At 37.6% G+C, this 19,787-nt stretch overlaps 1 protein-coding gene across 2 annotated transcripts in view; it reads right to left on the reverse strand.

The window, feature by feature from the left end:
- Positions 1 to 2,338: 2,338 nt before the first annotated feature.
- The window catches only part of MED17 (mediator complex subunit 17), a 33,192-nt gene continuing 15,743 nt past the window's right edge, over positions 2,339 to 19,787 (reverse strand). Inside the window, exons 4-8 of one of the 2 annotated variants that reach the window (XM_045760768.2) lie at positions 12,157 to 12,360; positions 10,076 to 10,253; positions 9,046 to 9,292; positions 5,884 to 6,172; positions 2,339 to 5,011 (exon numbers count right to left, since the gene is read on the reverse strand). In XM_045760768.2, the coding sequence (XP_045616724.1) occupies positions 4,325 to 5,011; positions 5,884 to 6,172; positions 9,046 to 9,292; positions 10,076 to 10,253; positions 12,157 to 12,360 (1,605 nt within the window). In that variant the 3' untranslated portion in view covers positions 2,339 to 4,324. The remainder of the gene's footprint in view (positions 5,012 to 5,883; positions 6,173 to 9,045; positions 9,293 to 10,075; positions 10,254 to 12,156; positions 12,361 to 19,787) is intronic. The other variant, XM_069308695.1, reaches the window with a different exon arrangement.

Below are 19,787 nucleotides of genomic sequence, written 5' to 3' on the forward strand. Positions count from 1 at the left end.
GGCCAGGATACGAACCCAGGACAAAGCGCTCGAAAAACGCCAGGAGAGTCTTACCGCTACACTACGGGGACTGCTCGAATCACCTTCTGTAGTTGATTGTTCAATAAAACACTGAACTCTATGTTTAACAGATTTCTAACCCTGTCCATGGAGGACAGAAGAAAATGTATATATCCTGGTTAGCATTGTAAATGTGTGGCCACATCTGTGGTAGAAAATAATAATAGACAAAAAAAAAGAGAGAAGGAACTGCTGGGCACATGCAGTTCGGAGCACAAAAAGCAAAGTCCATACAACAAACCTGACAGAAAACACGCTCTTAGCAAATACTATAACGGAACGATATACTAACAAAAACAGCCCCAACTGACAATTCCTAGGATGACCGGCACTTACCTTAAGAGCTCTGGGACTTGCTGCATAATGATGCAACGAACGAGCACTACTGTTGCTGTTGATTAATCCCAAAGTCGCATGGCGAAACGAATGTCGCTTATCAGCGGAAACTAGTGGGCCTCGCGGCAAATTAACACACAGACTAGCAGATAATTGGGGAGCCCCAGGAGTCCCTCAGGGTGACAAGCACCGGGCCCACCCAACACAGAGAACACTCGGTAGCAAAACCAAAAACTCGACCCCCAACTAAAACGCAACAGTTTATCTAGTGCCCTCCGCCAGAGCAGAAGCCACCCACCAAGAACCACCAACTCCCGACACCTCTTTGTCAAGCCGGCGCCGAAACCAGTCTCCCCGCCTGAAGAACCAACCAGAAAACATTCAAAATCTCTCAACTATCGTGTGACCCAAGGCGATATGTGCGTCAGGCGTCGTAACAATCGGATCGTTAAATAGGCATGCCAAATGAATCTTGTAATCCAAAATCGCCAAACGGACGTGATCCCGGCGGATCTCAGACGATGCTGTCCAGACGTCTGCTCGTCGTCAAGGTTGAACTAACAGTCCCAGGAGCACTACTGCCTTGTTCTCGACCACAGACTGCCTAGTAGCGACATTCAGTACTATCGGGTTCTATCTGTAATTTATTTTGAATTGTTTAGAGAGGTTGGCAGTTTTGTGGCTTTGAATCTTGTGAACCCAGCAATTATTTGCAAAGCTTCGCTGACTTTGTAAGTGATTTCCGTGAAATGGCAGAATATCATTTGCTCTGCACCTCATGTGAAGTGGGGCCAGATTCTGGAGCTGGTCCTTTAGTCCAAACACTCTTGCAACTGATGTAGCAAGTAGAATGGAACACTCAGCGCATTAGTGTCTTTAGGTATGGTACTTGCCTTATCTAGGAATCCTACTGTTCGTGTATCCTACGTATATACTTTTGTCTAAGTATTTTGTCCTGAGAACAGCGAACTGGAGCCCCTTTGCTGTCAGGGGTAACACCCCATTTAGGAAAAAGCTTGCCAAATGCTAATTTGGGAATAGTTTTGCAGATTAATGGAACGAATTACTGAATAATAGGTGTGGGATTGCTAAATTGTTTGTCATAGGTTAGATATACATGCGAATTATCAGTTTGTTCTAAATAGGAGGTACCTCACATGTGCACCTGCAAACAGTGCACCTGTTTTATTTATACTTGTGCTCTTATGAAACATTGGTCATCAAACTGAGGTGCATTAGTCTCTGCCAGCCTGAACTACATTTGACTATCCAGGAAGAATGAGAGATAGGCAAAGTAAGTGAACCATGTTAATGAGCAGGTGATGCTTCCTGGTTGCAGTCAGGGTCACTGTTGAGTGAGATGATTAGTGAGAGCATTGTCAGGTGGTTCCTGTGATGCCAAGTAGTGCTTGCAAGGGTTTATATAAAGAGCCTTCTGGAAGTCATTCAGGACTGGAGTGAGTATTCAGCAGCACCTTTGCCAGTATGACTCGACAAGGACATTGGAAAATTCACCTTAGTTAATAAAATATCCGAGAAGTTTAAACTGGATAACTGCTACTTTTTTCACTAACAATTTTGTCATCATCCCCAATCATAACTATATTGTCCACATTAACTCCTAACAATCCTTTTGCACACACCCAATAAAATGTTAAATCAACCTGAATCTCTATCAGTTAAAATAACTACCGCCTGTATACTACCTTAAAACTCATTCTCAAATACTCATATTATCCCTATACGCTAGGTAGCCAGTTTATATATTAAACTGAAATTCTTGTGACACCCCCATCCATATAAAGAGTACAGTATTGAATAACCGGGGCAATATCACACAATCCTGGTCCTGTATATACAAGGGCCCTTTTCAATTAACTTTGCACTCTATGAATAAAATATCATTCATAAAGTTGTCCATGGATAAAATGATACGAAATACAAAAGTACAATACTGATAAACAAAAACTTTCCATTTATTTCACATAGTTTGAGGAAAAATATAATTTCTATTCAATATTTCATAAGTAAAATCAGATAATATTCTATGCCTGCATATTGTTAGTACAGTACAATAACCCAATACTGTGGACTTTAATCTGATTTTTAATCTAACACCCAACATTTGTCTTCGTTAACATTGTTCTAAAATATTTTCAATTTTTATCTTACAATTACGACACCATCCACTAACTGTAAGAGTACAAAACACTGTAATAGGGATATAGTACCATAAAAGGAAATGTTTTTATTAAAAGAAATTGCTGAGCCAGGATGGCCATGAAAGGTAAACTTGATGAATACAGTACTAACACACTAAAATTTATTTGAAAAAAATAATATACAGGTACTGTATATATGAGCATATCTAGTTAAAAGACAATAATTTGTTGATTGCAATAAAGTATTGCAAGTGAAATGGATGCCAAGACACCCGAATTCTCTGTATCCCTTCTATTTCAGCAATCTCTCCTGCTCTGAAGAAAGAAGAGAGTATCGAGCAGTATCCAAGATGGGACAGCACCAAGGATTTGAACAGGACAAGAATTGCAATGGGTTCCCTGGATTTGAAGGTCCTCATAATCCATCCCATCATTTTTCTAGCCGACACTATATTTGCTTGTTTATGCTCCCTAAATGTTGTCGCTAGACATTATTGTACTATTCCCAGATCCCCTCGTGTTGCTTTTGATTGTGTTTTGTACCCTGCATTTTGTTTAAGGTCTTCATTTTGACCATACCTAAGTACCTGGAATTTATTACTATTAAACATCATGTTATTTTCTGCTGTCCAATTGAAAACTTTATTAATATCAGCTTGTAGTTTTTCAATGTCTTCTACAGAAGTAATTTTCATACTGATTTTTGTGTTGCCTGCAAAAGATGACACGAAGCTATGACTTGTGTTTTTGTCTATACCTGATATGAGAATAAGGAAAAAGCAGTAGTGCAAAGACTATGCCCCGAGATATAGCGCTTTTAACTGTGATTAGACTATTTTATTTAGTTGAATGTTACTCTTTACATTCTGTTTGACAGAAAATTGAATATCCATCGTCCTACTTTACCTGTTATTCCTACTGACCTCATTTTGTGGGGCATCACTCCATGGTCATATTTATCAAATGCCTTTGCAAAGTCTGTGTGTACAACATCTGCATTGTTTTTCTTCTAATGCATCAGTGATTTTCTCATAGTGGTCGAGTAGCTGCGAAAGGCGTGATCTTCCTGCTTCAAATCCCTGTTGACCTGGGGTATGGAAGTCATTGGTCTCCATAAAACTGGAGATCTGACTCCTTTAAGAGTCTTTGTTGGAGGTTATGTTAGTATGCATGTGGGAATATGTTAGTATGCATATGGGGATATGTTAGTATGCATGTGGGGATATGTTAATATGCATGTGGGGATATGTTAATATGCATGTGGGAATATGTTAGTATGCATGTGGGAATATGTTAGTATGCATGTGGGAATATGTTAGTATGCGTGTGGGGATATGTTAGTATGCATGTGGGAATATGTTAGTATGCATATGGGGATATGTTAGTATGCATGTGGGGATATGTTAATATGCATGTGGGAATATGTTAGTATGCATGTGGGGATATGTTAGTATGCATGTGGGGATATGTTAATATGCATGTGGGAATATGTTAGTATGCATGTGGGGATATGTTAATATGCATGTGGGGATATGTTAGTATTCTTGAGCATGTGTAGTTGTGTATTGATGATTCCTATCCAGAAGTTGTATACATTTGCTTCACTGATAAATAATGATGAGACAGCACTGTATATAACTATAAATATAAATAAGGATACATTTTTTATTGGATTACAGTATATGAAATTATAATTTTGTACAGAAATGTTATTCATATTACATTCTCAATATGAGGAAGTAGTTATTTCTCTAGTATAGATACTCTCATGCTGTAAGGGCTGCCATTAGTAGCTCCATTTTATTCAGAAAATTTCTTCCTTCCATACGATCAAGACGAACTTCCTGCCAGTTGGATCCTAGATGTTCCCATCTCTGCTCCATTACAACAGTAGATGGATAGAAATCTGGACGAGGTGATGACGACACATAAACAGAAACACGTTGATGGGGACCTGAATGAACGCCTATAACCTTATTTCCAGAGGGTGAAGCTAGCATAACTGTTGAAGCATTACCAAGTGGTTCTATTGCACCAGTTCCAATGTTCTGCTCAGATGACAAAAGCGTCCATCCAGTGAACTTAGCCAGACCTTGTAAAGCAGCCATATTATGTTGAGAGATCTGGCAAAGTATCAGATTTCGCAGTTCTTGTGGTTCGAAGGACATTGTCATGATTTTACCATCTCTACAAATGCACTTCAATGTCCTTTCAAAGATATGAATCACTAACTTTGTCCGTAATACAGTATCATACCCCTGTGTAACTATGTTAATTTTAACACATGATTGGGTTGGCGAGTTGAAAGCATTCCAGTGGGAAACAATCAGTGGGTCCTTGAACTCGGCAGCCAATTGATCTATCACATACATGGTGCGTAGTCGGAGGAAATTGTGTTGCACTTGCCGTATTATTTGTTCCAACAATGTCTGCTCCTTCATCAAGCTGATCATCTGTGAATTATGGAGAGTAAGCACATCATTAAAATAATGTCACACTTAAATTAAGTATTCATAAATTATGAAATAAACTATGGATTTCTGTATCTGATTGAATGGGTTTCAATTGGTGTGGATTAGGAGAAAACTCCTCCCCCTCCACAAAAGAAAAGTACAGAAACCTACAAATAACAGAAGGATTCTACTAATGGAACAGTTCACATAAGCCTATTTTCTATTATTTTTACTCCATTTCAGTAAATATTACTGAAAAGACAACTTTTGTTTGTTAGAAATGCTGTACTATATAAAAATTTAAGTACCTGGTTTCTTATAGTACTTTTCACAACTGAACATCAAATCCACACATTAAGAGATTATTACAATACAGTACTGTATTTTGGTCTCTCCCAGATGATTATCACGGGAATAATAAAGGAAGGAAGGCAAGCCATGGGGTGACAATTCTGAGAAATTAGAAAGCATACATGTCAAGTCAGTCCAAGATTTTTGTCAAACTGGCAATGAAGGATCAAAGAAAACATGAAGCATGTAGATTGAGCAATCATAAACATAAAATTAGGATTTATCAATAATATTTATAAGTACAATGATTAGTCATAATTATAACAACACTACCACTTCAAGAAATTCAAGATAGAACATTAATTTTTAAAAATAAGCTTTCAAATATAAATTTAAAACAATATATGACAGCTATGCTATATTATAGACGCTCAAAAACATTATTTTGAAGTTAAGTATTTTGTAAGTCATTAGTGGCCAGACAAATAAAATTATTCATTTTACTTACTTTTAGAAAATCTGCAAATTTTGTCACTAATAATATAAAGCATAAGTGAAACAAATAAAATTTAAATACAAACCAGATTTTTATCCATTCCTTCTGGTCCGGCAGCCCTTCTACGTTTACTCATACCCATTGGAGCATATACTGGGTGTGGAAGAGGGTGTTGAAAACTGTGATGATATACACGATGTAGTAGCTGGTGAAGTGAGTGTTCTAAATCATGCTCGTGTTTGTATTTGGAAGGACCAGCACCTCCAACAGTTGCAGGGGCTAATCCACCACCACCACCACCACCAACCATAGTGCTGTTTTGTCCACCAACAACATTAGGGCCTTGACCAGCCGTGACCTTACTGCGGACATTACTGGAAGTCAGAAATCACATTAATCTGTATAAGGTACATTAAAGTTAAACTAATCCATGTAGTCATCCTTATTGTGAAAGAATACTGGACTGTACAGTGTACTGTAATTAATTTTTACTACACATCACTATATATACCACTATGTTATGCTAACTGCACATTCCCTAAATTCTCCATAGCTAAAATACTTCTTCATCGTCACTTACCTGTTTTCCAATTACAAAGGTTGGAGAAACCACATGCTGTTCAGCCAACCATCACTTCCTCGCACTCACCCACTATATCTGCTCATCTTTTTTGGCATTCCTCTAATCCTCGTGCCCTCAAATACATTCTCTCCATCATCATCCATTTATTCAAATTGACTAAATTATATTGGCACACTCTTTTCAATCTTAATTTACATAATTTTGCACTCTACACACTGCCTTGGCAATTTCATTCTTTACTGTATCATTTCATTCCAACTCAGATAGTTAATTTCAACTTCCTTAATTTGGGATTTTTCATGTCACAACACCATCTTGCATCCATGCAAAGGGTAGGTAAGCAATATCATTATATTACACAGCCATCTGACCTCTTCTGCAACTGTGTGTATGGTACAGTGGTAAAACACTCGCCACTCGCCCTGCAAGTGATTTCAGCCAGGTTTGAACCCTGGACAGGGAAGGTCGACAAAGAACTGATTCTTAACTGTTAACCCCCTGTTCATGTAGCAGTAATTAGGGACTTAGTTGTAAATTGATTGGTGTTCCAGGAAACCTATCAGGGTAAAGGCTTAAAATGAGCTATAGGAAAGGAATGCTCTAAGCTTGCTAATGAATCAAAAGTTGGCTACTCCTGTACCCACCCTGCACCTACTTGTTTAGAAAAAAACTTTTGTTTTCTTCAAACCATACCAGACACTTGCCTTTCCAGGCTTGATTGATAAAGATTAAGCCACCCAAAAGGTGGTATGGGCATGAATAGCCCATAATTTCTGACTCATTTCTCTCTTTGTACAAATTCCCTTCTAGCACTCTTCCATTCTATGTGAGGTGCTGGAGCAAGTAATCAAGCTAACAATAGTGGAGCACCTGGAGAGGATAAACTTTGTAACTAAAGCATAGATTTAGAAGCAAAAGTCATGTTTAACAAACATGATCTAGTTCTATGACAGGTTTACTAAGACAAAGAGAAGGCTGGGTAGACTATTTTCTGAGATTATCAAAATGCATTTGATATTATTCCTCATGAAAGGCTGGTGTACAAGCTGGGAAAAATCCAGGAAAGCTTGAAAGACACTAAACTATGTAAGGTTTTCTGTCCTGAAGGACAGAAAACAAAGTTACAGTCAGAGAGGAGGTTTTGAGTTAGAGGAATGTGACAAGTGGGGTCCCTGAAGGCTTGGTCTTATGACACCAGTTTCTGATTTACATGAATGACCTACCTGAGGGTGCTGAGTTTGTACAGGTCAACGTCTGCAGGAAACACAAAGCTAATGAGCAATGTAAAAACAGAAGTTACAGGAAGACCCCGACAAACTTCAGGAGTGGGTAAATAAATGGTTGCTAGAATTCAATTCCAACAAGTGTAAGATAATGATGACAGGAATGGAAGAGAGGAGACTAGAAGGAATCTACACCATAAGCAGTAAGCAACTACATGAATTAGAAGGTGAAAAAATTTGAGAGTGGATGTAATTCCAACACTAAGAAGAAAGAAGCACAAACAGGGTAACATCAACAGCATATGAGAAAATGGTAAACATTAGAACATCATTTATAAATCTAAGTAAGGACTCTTTCAAGGTAAGCTACAGTGCCTACATTAGACCAATACTGTTCTGAAATATGCAACATTGGCCTGAATTCCCCATCTTGTAAATTACAAAGAAAACAAAAAAAGTGCAGAGGTTTGCAACTAGATTAGTCCTAGAACTAAGAGAATTAAACAACATGTCTAGGTTGAATGAGCTAAGTCTCACAACCCAAGAGGAGAGAAGAAACAGGAGGGATATGATCACAATATAGAAGGTACTATGGAGAATAGACAAGTTAGACAAGGACAGCCTCTTTAAATTAAGAAAAAGTAGGACTAAAGGACTAAAATTGCAAATGAGTTTAAGAAATGTAAGGAAATACTCCTACCCTGAAAGGGTGATCAACCAGTGGAATGCAATGATAGTAGTAGTTATGGAAGCCAAATCTATCCACAACTTTAAGGTCAGATTCTACAAAAAAAATTAACAAATAGGATAAGTAGTTCAATTTTAATGCAACAGGTACAAGAAGGCCAGAAAGTGGGGCATAAAGAGCCAGACCTCACTTCCCTGTAGGCACTAATAAGTGACCACTATTTTCATACACAAAATTGTCTTCCCTTTGCACTACCATATGTTAACTTCCATACACTAACTTTTATCATACTAGGCAATAAAACCTTAAGCAAATCTATTTCAATCTATCATTCACTCCATCACCTGCATACATAATATTTGACATACTTTATTTACTATCATAGTCTTATCTTGACATCTTGGAATTAAATTATGAAATCATAAGAATGATTACAGTATCTTAACTTTTTTAAAACTGTAAAGCCTTCGCTAAACGTTGTTATAAATAACACATACGGCTTAGAAACTTAGAAGCATACAGCTTAGCTTGACTTCCACTTAGAGGGCAAATCAAGAAAAGATACATATTTGTCTTATTGTGTTTCTCATACATAATACAATACTTCCCAATACAGAAGCCAATAATTTTCTGTATTTATGTTCTAATTATGAATATATGCATCTTCAAACTACAATACTGTACTTTATGGGCTACTCATGTCCGTGCCACCTCTTGGGTGGCTTAATCTTTATCAATCTATACTGTACTTACTTTTTCCCATCAGAGTGACATAAGCCCACAAGTAGATGTATCCCGGGGAAAATAGTCGCAGTGATCTGGTTACCAACAACAAGGTGAGGTATCGCTGGAGTAAGCTTCACAGCCTCCCGCGCTAGCTGGCTGAACAATTCTTTACAAAAGAGCACATTTTGAGCCTTCTCAAGTTTCTGTTGCCATGGGGTGTCCCCTGCTACAAAATCATTGCTAGTTAACTGAGCTGAACAAATGTCTTCTTCATCTGAGGAAAAGAAGAGTTAAACTAATTGTTTAGCAAGAAGAGTGCAAAGGAGTTATTTGTTACAAAATATTTCTGAAAGAGTAAAAGTAAACACTTCAATTTAAATATTTAAAACATTTTAGGAAATATTTTAACTTGAACAAATATACATTATGCTAAATATATTTTTGCATTATTCAACTATAACAGCTGTCAGATTATATTAATTCATCAGCCAAATAATGTGTATTAAAATTTACTTGAATCATAGAATGTGTTTATGATAAAGTGGCTTTAATGAATACAAAGTGAATGAGACAAGACAATCAAATGAAAATATGATGAGAATACAAGGTATAAGAAAAAATTGGTAAAGCAGATATAAAACTAGGAGCAAATGAGGAGATCAAGATAAAATTATGAAGGGAACAGCACTGAAGACTTAGACCACAAAACCAAAAGCAAGACTTCCTTCAGAGGAAGGATATTAACTGTGGAAGATTGAGGAATGAATGGGTGGGTGTTCTGATTCCTAATACTGTATTGCCATCCTATTTCATCCAAGCTGATAGTCCTAGTCCCATAAAAGTTAAAAATGTGTTACAGAAATGATAATTATAATGACTAAGTCTACTCCACTTCTCTGGGAAACAGTCATAGTTCGGTATTACTGTGAGCAAGAACATTCTTGAATTCCAGCCACCTGAAGATGATATTTTGTTCAAAAAGTGGTCTTGCATTATTTGCATTAATAATGAAATGAAAATGTTACTGGCAAGGCTCATCATTCACAAAAATACCAACCTTTTTTAATGCACACAAAAATGTATGCAGAACCCATCAGCTCTGTTGGAACAGTGACCCGCAGTGATGACTGTAAGCCACGTGCAGGTATTGGGGACACGGGTGATGCTGCTCCTGGACCAACCACGGCACTTGGTCCTGATGCTTCATCAGCTTTCGATACCTCAAATATGCCAGTCTGAAATATGATAGGAGTATAATAATCTTTACAATCCTCTCTTATTATTTAAGTTTTATGGCCTAAGCAAATGGATCTATGCAGAGCCAACCAAAGTCTAAAAAGTCTCAATCCACCATAGTGGTGAGTCCAGCAGTCACAAGTCACATTTGTTATCATTATATTTAGGTACATCTGCATTTATACAGCTACTTTAAACTATATGAAAGGTTACATTGTGAAAAGCTAACTATGTGATACTTAAAATTCCCCCTCTTACACAATGGTTAATCATACAGAGCCATGGGATCAGTAGCCTGGGGTGCATTATGAGGATATCCCCAAAAACACAAGAGTTAATAAAGTAACTGCAAAGCTCCAGGTACCTCATGCTGGCAGTTCTGATCTGTATAATGACTGGACATTCAATAATGCATAAAGAAATCACATTAATGTGGAGTATCTGAGAAAATCAGTAGGAGCCATGAGGGTAATCCAAACCTATACTTTGGGTACTCCCAAGTACACACCTTAGACCACTACACTCTGACATGTCATGGTGTGGTGGTCTAAGGCATATGCTTGGGAGTACCCAGAGCCAAGGATCGAATCCTCCTCATGGCTCCTACTGATTTTCTCATTCAGTAATGTAGCAAAAGAGAGCAAGACCCAGTTCCTGCTCACATAGTTTGCACCTAATGTGCTCAGGATTAGGAGAGTCATTACCTGTAGGCACCTGCCACATGTAATGGTAGCCCAACCTGATTCTGACAATCACTGTGTCACACTGTCTGGTGGACATTTTGTGTTGATCATATACATAGGTTTTGGATCTAAACAAATAATAGTTTTTTATACTGGTGCTTTCAGGCTTTTGGGAGGTCTACCAGACCTGAATGTTTGGAGCGATATACTGTAGTCTTGATGAGAGATAGAGCCTAGGTCTAATTCAACTTCATCCTGGAGGAAGTTCATGTGACAACAAACTCCATTATAGTGGTGACTGCAGCAGTCATAAGTCACAACACATCGCATCATACAGGTGACTGAAGCAGTTACAAATCATGACAAGCTTGGGCACATGCAATGTCGGGTACTGTAGCAGAAAGCATATTTGTTAAATATTAAGCAACAGTAACAAAGGAATGGCTAATGGCAAAACAATCGTTCCAGGGGAAGGCTAGCACCACTTAGTTGAAAGCATGACGCAGGTGTATGATGCATACCCAAGTGTATGTGACTTGACTGACTAATACTGTAATGACTAACATGCCTGACTATTGATGACTGAATTGATGACTGATAACTGACGTGGCTACTGATGATTGAATTGTAAGATAACTGATGACTGATATGATTGCCTAGGCTGCTGATCAATAATGACTGACCAACTTTATTGACACATTTAACTGCCAGACTGGCTCTCTCTCATTTGGTGCTATGGATATCAAAGACAAGGGCGATGACTATGCAGAGGTGGGAAGCATCCTACCTCCCACTGAGCTGCGATTCTCCTTACACCACGGTGCATTCACCTTTCCCAATGGTGTTTTTCTATTTAAAATACACTGTATATTCAAATGATTTTTAGTATTTTTATTTATAATATTAAAGGTTTAACCTTATACACAAGGCACAAGATGATTTTAGGGTAAAACTAAGTAATGTATTTGTAAATAGAACATACAGTAATAAAGATAAAAATGAGTAAATATTTAAGTTTCCCAATTTGACTCTGTACAAGTCAAGTGGGGATTTGCCACATTTGATCCAAACTAGTGATTGATTAATGTGCTGTAATCTGGATTTTTTACATTGCACTCTAGAAGAAATTGATTCAGCATTGAACGTAATGAAATGCTCAGTGCTGTCATTGAACAGGAACCCTTCCCAGAAAAGTATTGTACCAAATTCAGGAACTTACTTGTCTAAACATTGAGCCAGCAGAACGGTACGACAAGTCCCCTATAATATTGTTACCAAACTTTTTCAACCGCCAGTTTTGCCGTAATCTCAGCAATTCGATATGAAAATCATGTACTGCACGATTTGGCCGACCCATTTCTGCTTGAGATGTGCGAAGGCGTTCAGCTCCATTTAAGAGAATTGTGGCAGCAGACTGAAGACTCTGGGAGATAAGAAAAGAAGAAATGCTACTCTACTGCAAAACTTAAAACAAAATATTATACTAAAAAATTACCAACGCAGCAAATTACATACACAGTACAATAACTTGTTTATCTGTGCGTATTAACCCCTGGGCTGCATACCTGTTAATACCTGACATTACTGTGGGGCACAACAAATCAATTTTGAATCTTTTTCTTTTGACACTCCACACTTGACACTAAGCATCCAGGAAGCCCAAAAATCCAAGTAAAAAGTCTGTACTTCTTGTGGTTTAGCCGTAGTGGCTTGGAGAAGTTGTAGTGGCCCCTTAATATGCTACCCTATCATATGATAGGGTAGCTGAATATGCTCATTTCGTGCATCCTATCATATGAAGTCTTAGGGAACTGCATAAGATTTAAAAGTCTTACACTTATGTGGGGCACACAGTTGCTTCCTCAGGCCTCCAGTAACAATCCCCCATTTTGAACAAAAATCCTGAGTCCCTCACTTTTCTTCTAGGGCTTTACTAAAAAAAAATGAGGACCATATTTGGCAACATCGTCATCCAGTGGGTGAACATGCAGGGTGGCCATGCCAGCAGCCACTGAACTTTTAACAACTTTGTCAGAAAGAAAAAAGCTTTATATATAAAGTGAGAAACAATGAAAGTAGACAAAGTTATTCCTGTGCGGCACCTCACGTTATGTCTATTAAAAAAAAAAACTTCTCAAGCCATTACGGCTAAATTGAACGAGGTAGAGACTTCTTGTTTGTATTTTTGTGCTTCCTGGATGTTTATTAACAATGTCAAAAGAAATAATATTTGTTTTTCATAATTTATTTTTTGAGCACCACAGGGATGTCAGCTACCAATAGGTGTGCAACCCAGGGGTTAAGCACTGGTAATGCTTAGTCTTCAGGTTTCAGGTGGGATAGTTTAATTACCTGGAACATACCTGAAGAGGGTTCTGGGATTTCTTCTACTTCCCAAACCTGGCCTGAGACCAGGCTCGACTTGTGATAATTTGGTCCAATAGGCTGTTGCTTGGAGCGGCCCGCAGGCCCACATATCCACTACAGCCAGGTTGGTCCGGCACTTCTCGCAAAAATTTGCCTAAATGCTTCTTGAAGACATCCATTTCTGTTCTGGCAATATTTCTAACGCTTGCTGGGAGGGCAATGAACTGCAATGGACCTCTAATGTTCAGACAATGCTCTGTGATTGTGCCTGCTCCTCTACTCCTCACTGGTCCTATTTTTCATTTCCTTCCACATCTTTCACTCAAGTATGTTGTTATTCTATGCAGATTTGGGACCTGACCCTCCAATATCTTCCATATAAAGTATATATTATTTGATACCTCTGTCTTCTTTCCAGAGAACATCCATTTTGAGACCTTTGAGATGGTCCCAATAATTTGGATGTTTTATCGTGTCTATGCATGCTAGATAGGTTTTCTGTATTCCCTCTATTTCAGAAATCTCTCCTGCTCTGAAGGGGGAAGTGAGTACCAAGCAATACTCAAGACGGGACAGCACCAGTGATTTAAATAGTATTAGCATTGCTATGGGATCGCTGATGAATGTTCTCATAATCCATCCTATCATTTTCCTGGCCGCCTCTATATTTGCTTGGTTATGTTCGCTAAATATCAGGTTGCCAGGCATCATAATTCCCAGATCTTTTTACACATTGCTATCCTTCTATGAACAAGTCTGATTGTGTCCTGTACCCTATATTTTATTTAAGTTCCTCGTTTCCACCATACCTAAGTACCTGGAACTTATCATTAACTTATCACTAAATGTAACTAAGTACTGTGCCTGTTACTTTCTTAATAAAGACAAATTTATGAAAGTGAGGAGGAAAAATATTATGAAGTGAGAGAATTATGACAACTTCTTTGGAATATGGAAAAATAAGTAATGGTCAAGTAGATGCGTAGATGAAAATGACGGACAGTATGAGATATACTTTATAAGAGTAAAGGCAAAGGTAATGTCAAGCAAAGTACCATGTTTAGATGTTCGATGAATACATTATTGTATGTGTAGCAAAATCATGAGAGACTAATCAGGTAAAAAATTAAGGACTAATAGTTAATAAAACATATACAGTACATATTTAAGAAACTCTATGAAGTTTAAGAAAATTAAAAGATTGTACTAAAATGGGATGAGTATAGCATATTCGGGACATGAAGCCCATGGCTTGGCAAAGTGCCCCAAGTTAAGGATATAAGGTAGTATCCATGCAGTCACCCATCCAGTTACTGTACTTACCATTACCTGATGGACCAAGAAGTAGAAATACCCTTATCTGAAGATGCTTCAGGTGAACCTTCACTAGGGTTTGGAACATACAAGGAGAGCTAAAATGTCTGGAATGGGTACTACATCTGGTCACCCCTTAAAGAGGACTTGAGGATATGGATACAATAGGTCAAACTCAAGGAATAGTGCATCTGAAGGGACAAGGTGTAACCAAAGCTTATAGAATAAGTGGGACAATGACAGTTAATATATATGGATGAAAAGGAAAGAAAAGACCACATGGTCCGCCACACTCAAGTACCTGGAACTTATCACAAACCTAATCAACTGAAATCATTTGTTACACAAAACAAAGCATTTCTTATTTCAGAGTATTGAAATTACTCTGCATTAGGCAATCTGAATTTCCAAGTACACGTGCTGAAATTCAGGGTGCCATTAAAGTTATATATACGCAGCACAGACCCATAATGTACTAGATAAACGCCATATAGAACTGTGGGAGTATGATTATACAACCTGCTATGGTTGTGAGTGGTTATCCTACCACACTACGGCAAGCCCATGATCCCAAGATGAAATAAATATCAAAGCAATTTTTGTTTTACACTTAAATATAAATTATTCAGCTTAGAAGGAATGCAATATCTGGGTAAGTACATTGGGTCAATCAAGGTGACAGAACGGTCCAACTATAGTTTCCCAGCAGACGCCTGCATGAAGTTACCGGAGCATAATATAATAGAACATAATTCTGCCCGAAACGCTGCGCGTACTAGTGGCTTTACAAGATTGTAATTACCATATTATGTATCCTCACATTCCCAATGTACCTTCTTGTATATGCATAAATAAATAAATAAACATATTATAAAAGAATGGATATACCAAAGTACAATAAGTAGCATCTAAGATAATTAAAGAAATACAACTTTATAAGTTGAAAAGTGGTTGTAAGATCCTTAATAAGAAAAAAACATAATACTAAAATATAAGTCCATCCTAAGCTAACATGAGAGTACAATATACTAAACTAGCATAATACAGTACCATAAACTAGTATAATCCCATGAACTAGCGTAATTCCTTAAACTAGCATTAACCCTAAACCAGCATAATCCCCTAAACTAGCATAAACCCCTAACCTAATTTCCTAAACTAGCATGATCCCCTAACCTACCATTAACCCTAAACTAGCATAATCCCCTAAACTAGCACAATCCCCCTAAACTAGCATAATCCCCTAAACTAGCATAATCCCCTAAACTAGCACAATCCCCTAAACTAGCATAATCCCCTAAACTAGCATTAACCCTAAACTAGCATAATCCCTTAAACTATCGTAATCCCCAAAACATACTAGCATAATCCCTTAAATTATCGTAATCCCAAAAACATAATCTCATTAACTAGCAAAATCTTCTAAACTAGTATATAAACTAGTAAAGATACCCATGTAATACTTCCAGCTCATTAACACGTACAGTACACCGAGAAATGGCTAAGGAAACTAGTTACGGTTCCCCATTAACTGCTAAATTGCTATCCAGGAAGTGATTCCCACATAATTAAGGAAGACTGTTGGCTGCAAGCCATTGGTAAAGCTTCTTTAATTCTGCACTTATACATGTTGGTAAGGATATAATAATAGTCTTTAGCTGTGATATACAAAGATGCATCATTAGTAAACAAAAATTATGATTTTTACTACTACTGTAGAACCCCCCCATTAACCAGTTATAGAAATTTCTGGTTCTCCACCCTCTTAAATGATGAGTTACTGGGAGTTAACTCCATTATCTGTGAAATCTTGGAACAATTTGACATGTTGTTGTTATAGATTCAGCTACTTGGAACAAGTTCCAAGTAGCACGGGTTATGGTGAGCCCGTAGTGGACTTACCTGGCACAGGAGTGGTGCCTGCAATTCGGCAGTAAAGGACACTCATTTATACGAAATACGGGTAACACAAATTTTCATTTATTTCCTACATATGCATCAGTAAATTCCTATTATAACACCATTACAAGTACAGTATTTTTAAAGCATGTTTGTTAAAATACTAAAAATAACAAAAATTGCTTCCATTTACAGGTTGTGAAGTTGAAGTGTCCACTCTGCACTAGTCACGCTGAACACAGGAATTTTGAATTGTATTTACTGTACTGAATATTTCATGAATTGTAAAGAATACTTTTAAATTGGTACAGTATGCCCTAATTAGCAAGGGAAGGGAATTATCAGAAACACTAAGCCTTACGATTATATAGCATCGAGAAGGGATCAGGATAAGGATAAGGAATTATGCCTTGATTAGCAAGTGAAGTGCCTTAAATTAGCTTTTTTTGAATTATGTACATGTCTAATTTTGAGATCAAGTTCAAGAAAAGGGTTGGGAGTGCAAGTACAGTAATATCATTACACAGGATCATAGGAAACATGTTTGAAGAACACTGGTATATTATATAATACCTGTATAATAACTACATATATATAATAACAATTTCAACTGTGACTACTGGGAGTATTCCTTAACACAGGAAATGTGTGTACTGTATATGTTTCAACAATCGTACGTATGCTACTGTATATGTTTCTATGTAGCTATTCTTATTTGTTTGGAAGATATTATAAGGGTCATCCCATGCTGTCACCCACAGATAATGTATTATAAGTTATAAGATGTACCACCAAGGAGATATGTGGCCCAATAATAATAAATACGTACCTTACTTGTACCATCATACACAAATAGTGAGTTTCATGCGAATTTGCAAAAGCATTCTTCAGGTATTTCATGGAGGAAAAAAACCCACAAACACCATTAAGTATTCCTAGTAGGGGATACCTATTTATTGGTACATTTGTGTGAGAAACACTGTACACATTACCTGTTGATGATTATGAAAGTTCTACTCCTGCGGCTTGGCCTGTGACCAACCTTTCCTGGTGATTTCCTGATCTGTTAGGCTAATTGTTTTCAGAGCTTGGAGATCCACATAGCAGAAACTTGTCCAATTCTCCTTTGAAAGCTTCCACTGTTGTACCAACAACATTAAATACCCCTTCTGACAAATACTGCAGCAAGGACTAGGTGCTTTCTTTATCTAGCTGCTAATCATGTCAAAGTACAAATGCTTACCTTTTGTTATATTTCAAGTAGATTATTGCCATATTCCACAGCAACATACCCTTAAACTACTGGATGAGCTTTACAGGCAATTAATGGGGCTACAATATACTGTATACAAATAATTATTTTCAAATAAGACATTAACCAATCGATGATACAATTTGCATGCTGCTATATAACCAGTAACTTGAAAACCCCCACACAACATCTGATCATGCAACAGTAAACAGGAAGAATAAACCAACACACAGCAAACTACAGTAATATACAAAACTGTCTGTAAAATGAATAGAGATAAAAAAAATGTGGCACTGTCAATATATATTAGCATCATGACAACAAATCAGTCCCGCAGCAAACTGTATAAAGAATCTGAACACCAGAGAAATTCCTGGGTCACCCCAACAAAAAGTAGTGTCATCAAATTGCTGAAAACTATAAATCGATTACTGTTTAAAAAACAAAATCAGAATGGTTAAATGAAGACAAGCATGCAGAAAGTGTTCCAAACATATGCTGAATAACACATGCAAGATATAAGAAGAAAGCATTGCGGCTAGTTGCTTTCATCCAAAATTCAGGCAAACATCAACAAAGTACACACAAGTTAGTGCTAGCAATTTCACTGCGAGCTAAATTGGAGTCCGAGAATTTGTGCTTCTGTATTATTGACTAGCTGGAAGTTTCACAATACTTGTAGGTACCTGCTTGATACCTGCTTGATGGGGTTCTGGGAGTAGTTCTACTCCCCAAGCCCGGTCCGAGGCCAGGCTTGACTTGTGAGAGTTTGGTCCACTAGGCTGTTGCTCAGAGAAGATTGGTGTAAAAATATTTTGAAGTGTGAAATACACACAAAATATCTTCAGGTGTGAAGATATTTTGAAGATTTGAATTTTCATTAAGTGCAGCATGATGTTCCCAACATAGCTTACTATGAATTTAGCTGCACTTTATATTGGGTGGTTCAAACAAGTCAACAGTCTAATGTCACTTTCCACATGGCAGTAATGGTTCACTTTCACTCCAGACATTTGGCACCCTCTCTTCAAAGGTCATCTTTGTTATATGGTTGGACTTGTGTTATCAATACATTGAGGAGACTTCGGTACTGGCATATTGTTTTTGTATTATATTTGTAATTTTATATATATACAGTACTGTATTTAATTAAGTGACTACAGACATTCTCAACACAGTATATAAACAATATTGCACACTTACCTTTCCAAATACAGTAACTAAAAGCAGTAACCTACACAACAAAGCTACCACCATCACTCTAGAGAAAGCATATGTTTTATACAATTTATGTGTGCCATGGCATATCCGTCAAGTAGGGTTTTCAATACCGCATTTGCCCAAGTATAAAGCAAGTATAGTGCGAGTTTCTGGGGAAGCCCCTTGTCGTTCCCTGAAACTATCTGGCCAAGACGACTCCCGACTACTAGACCACATCAGCCATGGAGTTCTAATTAGCGTGCTGAGGACTAAAAACAGAACCTGATCTCCTCACAGAGGCAGAGAGAGAACAGGTGACACTCCACTCCACTGGGAAAGCATCCAGAAAGTCAGTGAATCAAAACAGACCACTGCTTGGTTCAAAGAGATTGAATAGCTTGTGCCTAAGACATTTGAAATTAGATTTTCTTGCAGCCATCTTCACTAATATGCCCTGGGCTTATATTCGAGCATGGGGATTTTTGGCAGTTTAACAGGATCTTGGTGGCCCAGTATTTAATGTTCCCAGGCATCATCATGCCTGTATTGCCTTGGGTCGTCTCTTTTGACTGAGTTTCTCTTTTCTGTTTTGGTTTTACCTGCCATTTCTTCTCATCCTCTCTGGTGAGTCCTTTTTTTTTTAGTCTCTGTGGGTAATTAGCTTCAGGAAGCCATAAAGAGGCTCCACATAACACCCAGCGTTGAATGTAATGAAATCTTTCTTTCTGGATGAACCTCACTGATTCCCTGATTTCTTCCGTCCCTTCCAGGATCGTCAGTTAGTGGACGTCATCATCACATTTGTTCAAGAATTGGCT

The sequence above is a fragment of the Procambarus clarkii genome, chromosome 63 (genome assembly GCF_040958095.1).
Source record: "Procambarus clarkii isolate CNS0578487 chromosome 63, FALCON_Pclarkii_2.0, whole genome shotgun sequence".
NCBI lineage: Eukaryota > Metazoa > Arthropoda > Malacostraca > Decapoda > Cambaridae > Procambarus > Procambarus clarkii.